Genomic DNA, 17,831 nt, shown 5'->3' on the forward strand with positions numbered 1-17,831 from the left:
TTTTGGCTTAGAGTGTAGAACTGGTACTACACTTGACAAAAGACTGACGAAATTCGAATCACAGTGTGCTGAAGCAGGGTATGATCGGGAAAAACTTCCATTATTATAGAACACAAAAATGGCAGATCCCACGTACAGTGGTAATCGATGATATGCGAAGCACGAATGAGAAAGGTTGATATGTCACTTTAACATCATCACATTGTTACCAGGCAGATAGAAATATGCCATACATGACTTCCATGTCATGATAAGCATGTTTAGACGTGTCATTTACATTCGTCGTTCATTCACGTCATGTAATACCTAATTTGGTATATCTGAAGCTAGTGAAACGGCCGGGAGCGTGCTATGAGCGTAGCATGTAGTACTGTCTTACATGACACGCATATTACGATTATCATGTTTGGACATGTCATTAACCGTCGTCGTTCATTCACGTCACGTAATAACAAAGTGGGTAAATGTGAAGCTATCGAGACGGCCGCGAGCGCATCATGAGCAGGGCATGTAGTCATGTTCTCCCATGGCATGCATGTCAAGATTATGATGTTTGCAGCAGTCATATACTTTCGTCGTCAATTCATGTCACCTTATTCCGAAACTGGTGTATGTGAAGCCAACGAAACGAGACCAAGCGCATCATGGGCTTCGCATGTAGTATTGTTCTTACATGAGATGCATGTAATGAATATCAAGTTTTCACTAGTATGTATCTTCATCATCCATTCACGTCACGTAACACCAAATTTAGTGTATGTGAAGCTAGAGAAACGACCACGAGTGCTTCGTGAGCGTGGAATGTACTCATGCTCTTACATGATACTCATGTCGTGATTTTCACGTGAGGGGCTTCTACTTATGTTATAGATAGATAGATAGATAGATAGATAGATAGATAGATAGATAGATAGATAGATAGATAGATAGATAGATAGATAGATAGATAGATAGATAGATAGATAGATAGATCGATAGATAGATAGATAGATAGATAGATAGATAGATAGATAGATAGATAGATAGATAGATAGATAGATAGATAGATAGATAGATAGATAGATAGATAGATAGATAGATAGATTGATACTCGCCAAAGTTCACATATAAATACTTCACAGTTAAAATGTCACAGCTTTGCCGCAAAGGCGAAGCAATGAACGCGATAGCAACGAATTTGTAGATCACGCGCAGAATGTAAAGCAGATCGAAACGTGCCCTGCGTTTTCCACTCACAAATGACGCACGAAACGTAGCACAGGAACAGATGCATGCGAAAAAGCGTCTCAGCTGTTACTGCGCTGTGTCTGAAAAGCGCGCGCTTCTCACAAACCAAGACTGCAATGGTTGCAGTGACCTTTGTGCGCCTGGTAACTACAACAGAATCGTTCCAGGTGAATACCCGAGGCCAGCCAAGACGTGCAATCCTCCTCACCTCGACGTAAGAGTGCGCGAGAGAGCTTCACCCCCCTCCTCTAAGCAAGGCAAAGTACGCGTGGGAGATTAGAGCGTGCACCGCCGCGTGACGTGGCGACGTGCGCTCCTTGCACCATGTTGCTGTAATGCTGACCACACGATAATTCCCCCTGAGATCACTACAGTGACGGTACGTGCTGTATATAAATAGCTTGCTGTTTGAACTTTGAAGGACGTGCTCCTCAATGGCTCAGTGCTAAACGCCTCGAACTCACGAATCAGAGGACCCAAGTTTATTTGGTGTGCCAGAGTCTTTTTTCGGAATTTTTTCTTTATTGCATTTTTATATACATCGGTACGTATACATATAAGGGGAGTGACGTCGACGCCGACACCTGCGGCAAGATCTAGCTGAGAGTGGCCATATAATTGCTATCGCAATAATGGACAGCTTACTCTATGAGCGCGAAGACCAGTGCCTATGTGTTTCTTTTGTAACGAATGAACAGATGCTTTCACAGTAAAGAACGGCGCAAAAAACCGCGGACATACGACTATCAGAACACAAGGACTGGCGCTCGTAGTTATGTTCTCATAATTTATGTATCCTCTTTTGTTTTTGCGCAGTTCTTAACTACTAACCCTCGCCTAGTCACTCAACTGTCATTGAGCAGACATTTCGTCTGCTTGAAAAAAGTTCGCCATATTGTTGTAGAGGTTACCATTCTCGGCAGCTCACCAGGTTGCGGGTTCGATCTTGACTGATGCGGTTCCATTTCGTTGAAGGAAAAATGTTGGAGGCTCATGTGCTGTGTGATGTCAGGTTACCAAAAAAAACGACACCAGATAGACAAAATTTTCACAGCCCTCATTTACAGTGCCTCTCGCAGTCGTATTGTGCTTTTGACACGTAAAAATTTCAGATAATATAGTGTTTGAGAAGCTCGTTACGAAGAATTCTGGTGTCGGCTTCATTTGCAATAGGAGAAATATCAGCGCCGTTAGTGATTACAAAGTTCAGAAAGATCAAACAAAGCCGTTGTACATGTCAAGCAGGTGTTCTATCACAAAGAAACGCACTTGTTCGAAATATATTTCGAAAAAAAATGCTCTATGAATGTCAAGTAAGGGCAGGAGTCTCCTCGACGCCTATAGTAGCGCCTCACAGCAGACACCAAGGCAAGACTATATCGCTCGCTTGACACTTTTCGCTAAAAGAAACCTCCAAGACACGTCTTCATTTAAATATCGTCACCTCCTAGTTACGAGCCGTTGCGGTCTGGCGTAACAGACAAGCCGCGCTAGCTTTCTCGCTTTCGACCTTATCATTTGATGCTGAATATTTCGAAATACGTGCAACTTTCAAAGTTTTTAAAAACTGATGCGCGACTAACTTGCACGCAGTAGAGATGAAATAGATGATCAGAGTTTCTTTTGGCAACCACAATATAAATTATAAACTTAGAGAATAGTGCAGTAGAGGAACCAAAACAATAATTTATTTAAACTAACTATCTCGGCTGGTGGACAAGCCGAGACTGTTAGTATAAATAAATTATTGTTTTGCTTCCTATACTGCACTATTCTCAAAAATGATAATATATATATATATATATATATATATATATATATATATTGATAATGATACGTTTCGATATTATTGTAAAATAATTTATATTGTAATGATAAGATGAATACATGAATACTTCATTAGCAAGCTTTCGATTATTACGTAGTACACCCTGCACTTTTTCTGAGAATCAGGATAATAATCTAATTCTTATTTAGGAAGGATGTGGTACCTTCATACTGATAGCTACGAAATAGGGCAGCACACGGTTATAATGGTATTTGTTCTTCGTATGGTGTATTTTATCAAGTAGAATAAACCTTGCACCTTCAAGTGTTTCCGAATAGGTCATTCAGTATATTGCGGCTCCTGAGTGGCGTGGCACACTTTATTCATAATATTACGCATCGACCATGAAGTAAGTCGGTCAGTCAAGGACTTTAATAAATTGTCCGAGCAATTTAAGCCACCAGGGTGTCCACGAGGGACATTCTAGCAGCTGCTACTGTAGGCGACGCCCAAGTAGGGGCTGGCACGTGATGGCGTTCTGCCAGTTTTTTTGGCCCTCTGGACTGTCTTCTGCTGGTTTCTGAGACTGGGACCCCTGAGTGCCTCCTCCCAGTCGGACTCACTAGTGAGAGATCCTCGAGGTAACGCGCGACATCGCCGGAGCATGTGTTCGAGTAAACAGTACACTTCTGAGCAGTCTGGGCATTGGGAATCTATGTCTGAGTTGTAACAGCTGAGTCGGCCCCGTGAAAGAACGATCTCGTTTGTAGCATGCGAAAAGCTACCTCTTGCGCGCGTTCGAGCTTTGCATGTGGTAAAGGATATTGGCTTCTATCGTTTCGGTAGTATGAGGTAATTTCGTGAAAGGTGAGTAAAGGATCAATAAACTGTACGTCTGGGCCCAGCTCTTTGGTGGCTGACTGATCGTCGCGGCGGGTCAGTTCTCGCGCTCTATGTTGAGCCATTTCGTTGCGGTTGGGTTTCTGTGGGTGGACCTCTTTGCCCATGTGGCCAGGAAACCAAGAGAGCTAGTGCAAGCAGATGCATATGTGTGTTTTTAGAATGTGGGTTACTTTTCGAGCGATGTTGCCGCTTTCGTAAGCCCAAATTGCAGCGCGAGGGTCTCTGAAGACATGGGTGTGTGACGGGTCGACCATCGCTAATCCTATAGCAACCTGCTCGGCTGTGGCGCTCGTTACTAGCCTAAACGACGCGGATGAGCATAGGGCTCTGTTGCCATCTACTACCACTAGTGCGAAGGCGGAGGAGTTATTGTATTGTGCCGCATCGACGAAGACGGTAGAGTTGAGATTCGCAGCGGTACGGCTGGGGATCACACAAGCGCAGGCCAGGTGTCTGCCTTTGTTGTGTTGCGGGTGAGCATTTAGCGGAAATGTATCTACCATGTAGGTAGCGCGGACAGCTCTGGGGAGGGTTACAGCTCATTCAAGGTAGAGATGTGGAAACATGCAAGCCTCGCTGAGAAGTTGGCGGCCTGGCTTGGAGGAGGAGAGGCGTATCACTCTGGCCGTGGTCTGGGCCTCGATCACTTCATCGATGTTTTTGTGCATGCCAAATTGGTCGAGACGCGGAGTACTCATGTTTTGAGGTAAACCAAGGACTTTTTTAATGATTTTGCGGATGAGTGTGTTTAGTTTTACCTTTTCCGCGTTCATCCAGTTGTGGGCAGAGGCGACGTAATTGATGCGGCGCACAGGAACGCGTGGTATATGCGCAGAAGGTTGGTCTCTCCAAGGCCTCGCCTGCGACCCGAGACTCGCTGAATCAGTCGGAGCATGTTTTTCGTTTTCGCTGTGATGTGTGTTATTATTCATGCATGGCAGCAGTGGCCTCAATCAGGAGGCCGAGAATGCGCATGGCGTCCACGCGGGGTATTCGTTGCCCGTCTTTGGCGTGTAGCGCTATGGGTAGTTCATATAAGGGCGTTCAATTATGAACACCTTGGCGAGATGACCGCTATAGTAGCGACCCTGATTTTGTGGGTGGCAGCTAGTTGCAGTCCAGTGTTTGTTAGTTAGGCCTCTGTGGTATTGAAAGTGGTTCGAAGGGCCTGCTCTATCTCCGCCAAGGAGCCTCCCTGGCACCAGTTGGTGATGTCATCTGCGTCTATAGCATGGTTTATGCAAGGGATGTCGCCGAGTTTGTCAGACAGTTCCCTCAGTACTATGTTAAAAAAGAGTGCAGAAATTACTGCCTCTTGTAGTGTCCTGTTGGAACCTAATGTATAGGTGCCAACTAAAAACAACTAGAAAGGCCCTCGATGACTGCCTGTTACTGAAATGGTGCGCAGCACAATGTGAATAGGACAATCAAGTCCGGCTACCTTTCTTTAACCAAACCAATATGGCCTACCATACCGTAAAGCCTTCTCGCTGTGTTCCTACTTCTTCTCCTTGCCTGTTTGATATTTGTTGCTTACTTTCCTAGTTTCTTTTCTGCTATCTTGCTTTGCGCTATTCCCTCCTCATCAAAGCGCAGACAGGCTTTGTGCCTTTTTAGGTGACAGGTATTAGCTCTGTTCCTAGCTATTTACAGAATGACAAGGTGTATTTGTGCAATATTATTAATAATAATAATAACATTAATAATAATAATCATAATAATAATAATAATCATAATAATAATAATAATAATAATAATAATAATAATAATAATAATAATAATGCACAAAAATCTAGCAGCAAGTATAGTTAGGTGACCAACTGCCACAATAAACACATGTTTCTCGCGCAAAGAGTGCGCGTGAAAAACTGAGGGCGTATTGTTACTACGACCCTTCACATTGAGCCCAAATATGAGGTTAGGAGCACATATAAAGTGCTTTGGGTGAATGCCCTGAGCTATTGCTGCCCGTTCATCCAGTGCACCCCCTCAGAAGTGTTCATGTGAGGTATCAGAGTTTAATATTACATGTGCGAGAAAAGGTACACGTAGAAGCGTTGCTGAAGTGTGATCGCCACTATTCCGACATTTTGATATTTTTTGGCCACAGGTAATATAACTACGTCAGGAAATAAGAGAGCCTTAGCTCATTTATCAAGGTGCAGTTTACTCGCACGGCAATAGTTTAACTCTTAAGAGGCGCCAGCCATATCTGCGTCTTACCGGTGCTTTTTGCAGTCTCTGGTATACTGGAGTGCGGGACAGAACACAAGATAGATCACAAAGCCCGAATCGGTTCACCTACGATATATATTTTATGTTTAGCACAATGGGGAGTACGTTGGGGAACACTGTTAAACAGGCATATAGGAGTACTTTTCTCCCACAGCAAAATAATATACCACGGGAGCACTTGGCTTTCACTTGCTGAAAAATTGTCACTCACAACGTTTCTTTCAAATGTGTTATATCTTGCCCAGAGTGCACTCGTCCTTGATGAGCTAGAAAAATCAGAGGCACTGCGATAACCTCAAGAAGTTATATCACATACACCATTGTTATCTTTGTGCGATGAAAAAAGGATGGCCTAAGTACCCGTGTTTAGGTAATGAAAAAATAATCACGCACTGCAAAATTTCACTTTGCTTCTTCCGTTTGTTCTTTTTATACACAGGCCATATTGAGAAGATAGACCTGAGGGTTTGGAACACATCTAATGTAGCCTCCTCGGCGCAGCCTTGCCTTCCAGTGTTCCAAAGATGGTCAAGTACACCAGCGCATATCATTTACAAAAGCATGTGCCAGAAAGAACTTGCAAAAGGACAATCATCGCAGGACCAGGATGTCGAAGGAAGAATTAACCCACGCGACTTTGTGTGTCGTAACTACGGGTAATTTTGTAAATGCAAGTGGAAACCATGTCGTGTTAGCCATCAGACTGTAAAAGGCATGTATGCAAATACAACATGTAATGTTGCGTTTTGAAATTATGCTTGCATCTAGACGTTACCTAGTGCTAATGCTGCAAGAAATATTTTATTATTTTTCTTCGTGTCGGCCCTCTATGCTCCACTGGAGAAGCACGCAGCAGCATTAGCATACAATAAAATACGGGTCTGGTAATACTGACAATAGCACTCACTCCGGTTTCGGCAGTGATTGAAAGCCCTAAATATCTACACATGACGGCACAGCGCACAGAACTTTGTTGAATGTTTGAAGGAAGAGGACAAAAATAAAACGCGGGGAAGTTAATTAGTCCATCAGAAACAGTATGCTGCCCTACACTGATGCTAAACTAAATGTTTCCGTAACTGCTGATTAGATTGCATGCGCGAAGCACATTATGTGCATTGTGGTACTTAGGAGATACAGATTGTATGCTGCGTTATACGTTAAAGCATTTATAAAAGCCGAACGCTTATTGGGAAAATCAAAGCACCCGTCACCGGTGACGCCGTTCATGGCTATCGATGCGTAGAATGCAACTTTTTTTCTGAATACTAGCTCAACGAATACTAGAAGGTGGGTCTTAACTACATTCTTCGTAGCGACAGCTACGGTACATCTAGTGGAGGTGACCTAATCTTCCTGTACCGCGCCTCACAACAAGCCGTGAACCAAGCCACGCCGTTAAGAAAGCTATGACGCCACTCCGGATAATCAAGCAAGCAGTTATAGCTTCTGTACATTCAATTTCGCATGACGGGGTCGTGGCCAATGCTGTTTTTTTTTCTCTTTGTTCAGTACACAACGCCTTTGACTAACTGTAGCATACAGGAAATATTTTATATATGAGCATTCATCTGGTTTTCTTGCGACTTTAATACGATGTGTTTCTCACTTAAAAAAACAACGCGAAATCTCCGGTACCGTACAGAGCAATACAGAGTCATTTGCCACATTATCTTTTAAATGTAATGCATTTCTTGGCAAGCTGCAGGCAATTTGGCCATTTATAACTCCGTATCGATCTATGCCTCCGTTATATCTAGCCACCAATGCCGCGTGCTCCCATGATCCCCTCCTTACCTTGGGGTACCAAAATTAGCATAAGAAGGTCAGAATGTTTGGTGAAAGTTTTGGCTGGCCAGGACATAAATAACGCGAGAATCCTGTCGCGCACATCGTAAAAAACTGGTGCATGCTGTGCCATACGTCTTACAGGAGACATTCAGTGTTTCCATGGTTATTATTCAAATTTCAGGCTCACTTGCTTTGCCTCAGTACGTACATTGAAGCCTGTGATAGCCGAACAGGTTGTAATTGCTCTGGTTGTGCTAGATAGTCGCAGAGGGTGAATTTACAGTGACTATCAGGTGGCTATGAAGACCTACGAAACCGAGATGCTTGCTCCTCAGCCGCACCGCATTCTTCAAAGGGTCACGAGTATGCCGCCCCATTCTCACTTTGTTTCCCACTCACCTTGGGTCGATTGAGGGCTCTGCTTCTAAACCTAACGGGGGCGCACACAAGGCCGCACGAGGACTCACTGACCATGCCGCCTCCGCTGTCCCTTTGCCTCGCAGGGAACCCTTACTCACGTCCAATGAAACAACAAAACATTTCTATATGTCGAAACAGTATTTCCCCCTCTGACCCCCTGCCTCCTGCAGAGCGCATTCACTTACCCTTACACTATCGCAAGTGCTGTGTGTATCGTAATCCTGCGCTTCTTCATGCCACGTACCCGAAGCAGTATCCCAGCATGGACTGCCCTGCCTGGAGACTATTGGCAACATAAAATCATGTGTTGTGGAAATGTGAAGCCATCAGCTCCAGCTGCAGTGAGGACATGCGGGCAGCACTTTTGCGCAGCCCCAAACTTACCGATCCAACCTTGGCCATCCAGGAGGACCGTGAACGAGACACTAAGCTTGCCTTGTCATTTCCTACGTGAGATAATCCGTGTGACGCGGGGTCTGCCCTGCATCTACTCTGGACTAAAATAAAGTTTTATTCATCATCATTATAAGCATCTATCGCACATGCCCGTACACTTGCATGTGTAGCACGTATGCAGCCCGTGCTATGCGCCACAGGTGATTGTCAGCTTATATATTTTCCGATGGAGGCTGAATTGTTGTAGGCCCATGTGCTCAGATTTGGGTGCATATTAAAGAACCCCAGGTGGTCTAAATTACCGGAGTCCCCCACTACGGCGTCTTTCGTAATCATATGGTGGTTTTCGGACGTTAAACCCCACATATCAATCAATCAGCTTATATTTTTCTCGGAATGACGTTAACGGACATTCGTATTGACAATGCGAGAGCGTTAACGCAAACTGATAGCGGCAGTGCTGACTTCACGAATGCAATGAGTCGTTAAGGGGTCGCATCAGGAACGGAACCCACGAATTCTTCGTGGCAACCAATTATTCTACCAATGAACCACGTTAGGTCTAGATACTGCTTTGGGAAAAAACCCCATTCAGGCGTCCCGCGGGCGAAACGTCAATTGTGGTGGCAGTGTTAGCAATCAAATTTTTTAAACAATACATATCAGCTCCTTGTCACGCAGGTTAACGTCAGGTCTACTCCTAAGCACAATTCCCTGATATTGGTCTATGTAGGACAATTAGAGGCTACCATCCTCAGCAAGTATAAGCCGTACATGTCATATCACCGATTCTCTTGTTGCGATTTCACGGGCTACATGTTTGGAATTCCGTGGGCTACAAGTGGCGCGCGGTGCAATTCAAGATGGCTGGGGGAAGAGAGTCAACCCGTGAACTCGCATATGAAAAAAGAGGACGCATGAACGTACGTGCCGTGTCGCTTTCACCGGATGAACTCTTTATTGTCAAATTATTGTATTAATGTAGAACCGAAGTACTTTCCTAAACGATAAGAACAGTTGAATGTTTGCTACATTTTTTGCCGCACTGAGAAGGGTGGTGGTGTCAGCTGATCAACCGTGTAATAAAGATGCCTTGCGTAATTTTGTGCGTAGTACATAAAGCTGCGCGAAGTGGAATTGACGTATGAACTGAACGGCACTGCGAGATAATATGTGCCGAGCCTGCCTGACGGATCAGCCGCTGTAGTAGGCCTTAGCGAGTAGCACACCATCGCCTCTGCTCTGGACAGAATCTTTGACGTGGTGATGGTTTCCAAACATTTTACGCCATTTTTATTACTTGCGCTGTCAGCAACATAGAGTTGCTTCTTCAACAAAACACATGAATTTGATTTCCCATTAAGTAGCGCTTGAGTCACAGCTATGCTCAGGGACTAGCCGTACGCAATTCAATGCACTCGGGTGTTTCAGGTTCTATCAGCCAGATCGAAACAAGAACATCGAAAAAAATACGTACGTACTCCTTTCGCAACGTTCCGATTGCAAAAATTTGTAGAACAACAACGCCATTCGGAAGGTACTGGTAAAGTGCAGAAGAAATTAGCAGAAAGGCGTAGATTGTTGTCGTAACTGCACGTTCCTTCGCCCTAACCAGTTTGCTTCACTGGTCGAGCACGAACAGGCAGGCGGCATGAGGTGCTCTTTAAAATTCACTGTAATAGGGCTGAATGCAATGAAAAAATGCGTTAATTTTGACCACACTGAAGATCATTATATAATAATAAAAATAACTTCCGAGCGTGAAAAAAAAACATTATAGCACGAAGGCACTTGAAGCACAACTCTCTCCTCGCAATTATAACACCCTTAGGCGTAGGCCACACCCCCCTAACATCGGCTGCCACTTCCACTCCCAGGCTTCCACTTTACGTTTAGGCTGCTACACCTGAAAAGCTGCCAAAATTATACTTTTAAATTCATTTCCTGGCTGCTCGGCCCTAAGTGGTTGCACGTGTACTGACCTTTCAGTCAGACTGACGTACTCATTCAGCAGGCACGGCCGTTTCGTTAAAAACAAACAAGGATTTATTTAAGGCTAGAGCAACATTTAACCAGAAATAAATAAGAGCACACAACAAAAATACGCGATGAAAAGAACAGTTACAAAATCAAACTATGCTCTATAAAAACATTACAGCAGGTACAAGCAAACACAAAGCGGAATGCTAATGAAATCACATGATGAAAACCGAAGAGATTCGAAGATTCCAAGTTTCAACGTGTGACGCAGCGCACACTAACACAATATTTAAAAACATGGTGTAACAAAATAACTGTCGAGAAAAAAATCACAATAGAAAGTTTCCTACGGACCATTTCAACTCGTGGTTCACGTATGCAAGGGAGTTGACGGGGTTCCGCTGGAGGTCTCGCCAGCTTAGTAGGCGACGAGGATGTCCGATGTTTCAGCCGCCCCAATACTGCATGCTCACCGCTACAGCCGCACATACTCAATACAGCCGCCCCATACATTGCATGCTCACTGCCTACGCGGGACTCGCGACACCAGCAATCACACTTCTCGCTCGTTCAACGCCATCTGCCGAAACATTCAAAATCTCTTTGGGGCGTACGCACCCCACTTGCGGTCATTTTTCCCAAACAACTACGTGCTTGCTTTCGGTAAAGCCGCTTTCGCTTCATTCGATGCCATGTGTACCCACCTATATATCTGCCCAAGCTAGCCGAACCCGTCAGTGAGCGAGCCACTGTTCTCCTTGTTTTCTGAAGATACCTACCTCGTCTTCTTCGTTTGACAACTTTCGATCTTAGTTATCCTAAAGCCAGAATGGACAAAGGCGCTCCAAAACAATTGCGTATGGGAGCTTCTAAGTGAATCAGCCGGCGGCTTCTTTAGCACTCCCCGTCGAAAGGGGCGCGTCGGGTGTCCAGAGAGCGATCCCACACAAGCACCAGAAGAGGGAGAGTAGGTTGCTTAGTCGCCAATAACCGAAGGCCTTGGTTAGAACAGTTTAGTGAAGTCTGGCCATCTATGGCTCACGCATGTGGTTGCAAGCTTGCAGATCACGGTAGCGGCAGTGGACGAAAATCAGATGTGTGGCAGAAAAGAAACAGCAGCGACTATGGCGGGGAAGAAAAGGTGGAAGATGAGGAAGAAGCCAACATTCTACATTGTTAGCACAAATGCACAGGCCTATTTCACGTGAGTCAGGCATATTTTACTGCTTTTTAGCTTTATTACAGATCGCGTTGCTTTTTAGTTGACAAAATAAATTGAATAAGTTCAAACAACACAGCTAAACAGCGTATAAACGTGGCCTTATACCAATATGTGACACCAGTGCCTAATACAGGCCTGACTCAAACTTGCGGCCGACTGGAGCTCGAGGCTGATGAGCCCGAGCCCGGACCGGGCCTGATCCAGCAATTCGCTACCCGGTCCGACCGGCCTGCGGGTCAAGCCTGGGCCCGTGCAGTTCTCTTGAAGTAAGTCGTTCCGCCGAATAGAAGAAATTCATAAGCTTGACTACTAGCACATTTTATGTAGTATATTGCCACGTTCCTTCCTCAAGTTTTCTTATCACCTAGTTACGCTACACAAAATGTGCCAGTATCAGATTTTGTGCTACTGGCACATGGACCAGACCATGGACCGAGTGGAACGGACTGCACCCCGACCTTTTTTCTATTCATCAGACTGTAGACGTGGGCATAGCTGAGATAAGTTTCGCGGCGCAGAACAAACACTCGGCACAGCATGCCTATCTGCAACCGTTTTTCAAGAAAATGGTTTTTCTTGGAATCCTTAAGCATAGATACTTTGGTCTGTCTTCATACATTACAAAAGACCATGTATAGTTTGACATGTGTCCTCCCTGAATTAGGCGTTTTGCAACCTGCTGCTAAAATACGTTCCTTCATTTATGTTTATATTAACTACCCGCTTTTTTCTAAACACTGATCTAAAGTTGTATCCCTTTATAACGATAGTTCTCGAGGACGAAATTCTAGTGGCAACGCAGAAATCTGGCGCTCGCAGCCAACGTTCAATGCACTTGCGCTTTCTCGACAGCAAATATATATTAAAAACATTTCTGCAGTAACGAGAGCTTGGGGTAGTTGCTTACATTTTATTTTAGCGATAGAGTTAGTAAGGAACCCAGAAGCTAAATATTCCAGCACCGCTCATTTGACAGTTCGGGTACACACATTTTCGTCAAAAAGCATTGGCACAGCCATTTTTCGCTTGGCCTGAAGATGAGGATAGAAACGCCTCAGCAGCCTTGCCAGAGATCAAGCTGTCTGGCCAAAATAAATGAGTTCTTTATTTATTGATACTGTCAGTTCAAGGGCCAAGACGGGAGTTGGGGTTACATATCTGGCATGTACAAAGAACATATGTGGAAACAAGTTTCACACTGTACGCTCAAGACGCACACTATATGAAAATAACAAGACAAAAACGCAAAACTATATCAGAATTGATCCCGCATAAGTCACGGATAAAAGAAACATGTTCGAGTACATCTCGTACACGTCACCAAAAAGAGAAAAAAGATTTGAAGTGATATAGTACATATGGAACATAATGATATAGTACATGAACATATTCAACCAACAAGGAACAAGCAATTTTGTCACAAATAATATGACAAAGCCTTTTCGAACCTTTGTAAATCGCAATGTTCGACTATGTATTGAGGTAATTGATTCCACTCATCGATGCTCCGATCCAAAAACAAATACTTGAATAAATCTGTTCTGTAGCTAAGTGGTGTGATATGTTTCGAGTGTTTTGTTCTGTATGTGGTAAATGGCTGTAGTGCGATGTGTTCCCTTAGGCGAACCTTGTAGTCTCAATTGAGTATGTGAAAAAAGAATATCAGTCGATTATGTTGCATTTTTCATTTCACCATCATTAAACCGGCTCTGTCTCTAAGCTCACTAATAGATTGAGTTCTGAAATAGGAGTTGAAGATGAACCGTAAGGCTTTGTTTTGTATACGCTCACATTTTAGTGCATTTGTTTTGGTGTATGGTTCCCATAGATGACTTGCGTCCGTCAGTATTGGAAGGATAGTCATTTTATTCGCCATTGTTTTAGCTTCCGGGGTAGCATCGTGAATTTTTCGTCGTAACGACCAAAGTTTACGCATGGCTTTATTGCAAACACTGTCAACATGCATGGACCAGTTCAAGTCATGTGCTAGATGAACACCTAGATACTTAACATTCTTTACTTCAGTCAGCACTGTGCCTTTGATGCTGTAAAAAAAGGATAACGGGTCTTTTTTACGTGTCATGCGCATGAAGATAGTTTTTGATGCATTCAGTTTCATTTGTCACTCATCGCACCAAAGACTAATTTTTTACCAAAGACTAATTTTTTTGTCAATGGCTATCAAGCCCCAGCTGCTTGACAGTGGAGCTCATCTTCGGGTACACAATGGTGTCATCTGCATAATGTTTTATAGCTATTTGCTGGGAAAATTCGGCACCCATGTCACTAATACAGATAGAGAAAAGTAAAGGGCCTATTACGGACCCTTGCGGCACGCCTGATCTGACTGGTCTATTGGTACTGGAGGCATTATTTATTTCAACAAATTGTTGTCTATTTGACAAATATGCCTCTATCCATTTTAATAGCTAACTGTCACCAGCCAAACAAGACAACCTTTTAAGCAACTTTCTGTGAAATATTTTATCGAATGCTTTTCGGAAATTAATAAATATGATGTCTACTTCACCTTTTCGATCTAAACACTGACCAATTTTATGCGTAACTTCAGTATGGCTTTAAATTCTGGAATACCCTTTGCGAAACTCGTGCTGATTATAACCTGAAATAGCATTTTCTTCTACAAACTTCATTAGGTGAGTAGTGAAAATGTGCTCCAGTGTTTTACAACAAGTACTTGTCAAGGAAATTAGTCGGAAATTTGTGACGTCATATTTGGGACCCTGTTCATGGACTGGTATTACCTTGGCCCACCTCAAATCTATCGGAACGTCACCGGATTGAAGTTATTTTGTTAAAATGTCCAACAGAAAAAAAATGAACACCACTCGGCAGAACGCTGGAAATTTTACCAGGTCCTGGGCCTTTTTTCACATCTTCTTTAAGTAAAAGACCCGCATTTATCGACCGACTGGCTGAATTTTCAAAAACGACAATAACTTTCCCGACACATAGAGCATTTTATCTGATCGTAAAACGCTTAAAGGTTCAAACCCATATTTTCATCGCTAATAATTCATATTTTAGGCAGAGCTGAACACAATAAATCATGATTAAGTGCTCTAGCCTTGTAAAACCCGGCTCTGAGGGTTGCTTTCTCAGAAATACTACTGCTAAGTATTGTAGAAAAGAGTGCTTGAAACTTCTATTTTAAATTACAAAAAGTAAATAGCCAGCCCTCAGGATCATATCTGCGGGAAGGTCCTCGAAGAAGAGACCAGCAGCCAGGAACTTGCTAATTGATTGTTTTGTGGGGTTCACCATGCCAAAGCCACCACTTAATAATGAGAGCCACCGTAGTGGTGGGCTTCAGAAATGTCGACCCCCTGGTGTTCTTTAACGTGCACCCAAATATGAGCACACGGGCCTACACATTTTTCGCCTCCACCACAAAGCCAGGAACTTGCCCCTGGCATCGGTTTGAATATACAGGTCAAGAGCACCGAAAGCTAATGAACGAACACAGAGGCCACGCAAGGAGACCTCTGGCCATGTTTGTAGATTGACTGGGCATGGCGTCTAACGTAGTTTTGAGAACTGTGGTTTGCACAAGAACCGTATAAGGTCGCTGATTCTGGGGACGCTAGCTTGTAGCGTTAGAAGCGACAGCGTTTGGTGGTGTGCATTTTAATTTCTACCATCTGGGAATGTAAAGTTTTTCAGGCCACCGAAACTCCACGAGGAGTCGTTCTTCTGGAATGACAGATAGAACAAATTGGATTCGATGTTAATTCGAGAACGCAAACAAGCTGCCTTTCGATGCGCTACAGTTTCAGCCTCGAGGAGATTTCTTTTTCATTTCGAGCAGAGCAAGGCACGCTATGAGCACGTTGCCGGTCGCTACCCATGCATGAGTGCCATCTTAGCACAATTCGGAAAGAGTAGATGTGGCTCGGAAGACCCCTTTCTTAGAGCAGCCATTTTTTTTTCGCGAAACTACGATTTCGTGTTGCTATTGACTCGAACAGCAAGTGAATTTGTTTAGCAAAACGCAAGAAGTATGGAGGTGATGCACCAATGAAAATAACTGAGCGAACTATCCGCTTCATTCCGGCATGTGTTTCCTGTTCGAACTTTCTTCCATTGAAATATTGGAGTACACGTACTTCAACATCACACTTTACTCAATCTAAAAGTCAGGGCATTCTACACGGACACTAAACAGAGGTCTGGATACCACAAACGCGTCTTGAATTCCTTATTGTGTCCTAGGTTGCGCGTCGTGTCTTTTAGAATGAATAAGTACCTGTTAGCCCAGCTCTGTTATTCTATGCTTTATATTTGACTTTCGCTTCTATGTACATCTATCATCTTGGCTGCAATCTTGTTTTCTTCATTGTTGTTGGGCTGCTAGGTCTATTCCCTGAGATTCTTTATTAACACTTGCATGTGTGACTTCTACATTTATTGAATTTGGGCCTCATGGCCTCACAACTGTGACCTGTGCTTCTCTTTCAAACCTACCTTCATCAATATGCTGTCAAGAACAAAAATAATGTCAATAACAAAACTTCAATAAGATTGATTACTCGTGCTCCCAGATATCCAATTCAAAGACATTTTATTCCACCTGGTAATACATGTGTTTGATGAATTAGCCGATACAATGTGTACTTTCAAATTCTGAAGAAAACAAGATGAGGTGTCGTGCACTAGAAAGTTGGCAGAGGTGAAGACCTTTACATTTTCTTCTGAAGCGTATACTAACTCGAATATAATTGCGGATATGAGCATTTTGTCATTTTGTATATCAAAACCTCTTGTTGTGAAATTACCAGCACTCCTAACTCATAGATTAACCCTCTGGAGAGCAAGAATAATCTTCCAAGCTCTGGATCTTTCGAAGGAAATAGAAAAATAGAGAGGAAATAAAGTAAAAGTGGGTAATTAACTAAACTACGTTCGCTTCGAAAACGTACACGAGGAGAGGGGAATGTACGAGCAAAAGGACAAGAGAAATATATAGGAAGAATCGGAGACATCTTTCGCAGCAGCGCAGCGTTTAAGAGGCGTTTGCTTAATGTTGCTGCTTTCATGTACTCTAAGAGTGGCGTGGCTTTATAGTTTTATGTGCTGAATTATTTGTGAATTATTGATTATTGGTGTGCTGGATTATGCAGAGAAGTTAAAGGACAATGATTATGATACGGCACAACCAACGAACCATAAAGACAGATGACGAAAAATACTCGAAGACCAATTCTTCATCGTATGAGTTTACCGTCCCTCGGCTGCACCGTTTAATGATTATGAACTCTTTCGAAATCACTCGACTATCAGGGACGCTAAGGATAAATTGATTGCTCTTTCAGAATACTAAGATACCCGATGATCGCAACTATGCGACATTTTATAATAAAGTGCAGGAAGATTCTGGCACAACGGGGGCAGTCTTTGTTCGTTAAGCTCATTTATCAGCACTGAAACATGAAGCAGTGCTACAGCTCACATGATTTATACTGCACACCAACTGTGCCTTCAAACTACTGAATAAAATAACGTGCAAATAACTAATGTCATAGAACAAATCGTGGTCATTCACTTTATTGCATTGAGAAATGTTCATCCTGATCCCAGAAATGTTTAGTCACACTCCTGGCTAGTCTTAAGGCTGACTTCCACAGGCAGATAGTTTGGTTGAGTGCTGCGGTTAGTGTACGTGTACTGCCGAAATGCTAGTTTACCGCCGCTAGTGCTTTGTGCGCGATTATGTGAGCCGAACGAACTAACGCAGAGTAGTCCTAAGCAGGATTCAGCCCATAGGACAGGGTGCCAGCCGATAAACAGAAGTCGCAATTTAACAATGTGTTGTCAGTTAGACGGGTTTATATTAAACAATGGGTGGAATTCAGTGGCCCACTGTAATTT

At 43.4% G+C, this 17,831-nt stretch overlaps 1 protein-coding gene across 1 annotated transcript in view; it reads left to right on the plus strand.

The window, feature by feature from the left end:
* LOC142765540 (uncharacterized) overlaps positions 1–6,885 on the plus strand; it is a 28,641-nt gene extending 21,756 nt beyond the window's left edge. Inside the window, exon 3 of the mRNA XM_075866680.1 lies at positions 6,573–6,885. Within this exon, the coding sequence (XP_075722795.1) occupies positions 6,573–6,793 (221 nt within the window). The 3' untranslated portion in view covers positions 6,794–6,885. The remainder of the gene's footprint in view (positions 1–6,572) is intronic.
* Positions 6,886–17,831: the final 10,946 nt, after the last annotated feature.

Source organism: Rhipicephalus microplus, chromosome 6 (assembly GCF_043290135.1).
Source record: "Rhipicephalus microplus isolate Deutch F79 chromosome 6, USDA_Rmic, whole genome shotgun sequence".
Taxonomy (NCBI): domain Eukaryota; kingdom Metazoa; phylum Arthropoda; class Arachnida; order Ixodida; family Ixodidae; genus Rhipicephalus; species Rhipicephalus microplus.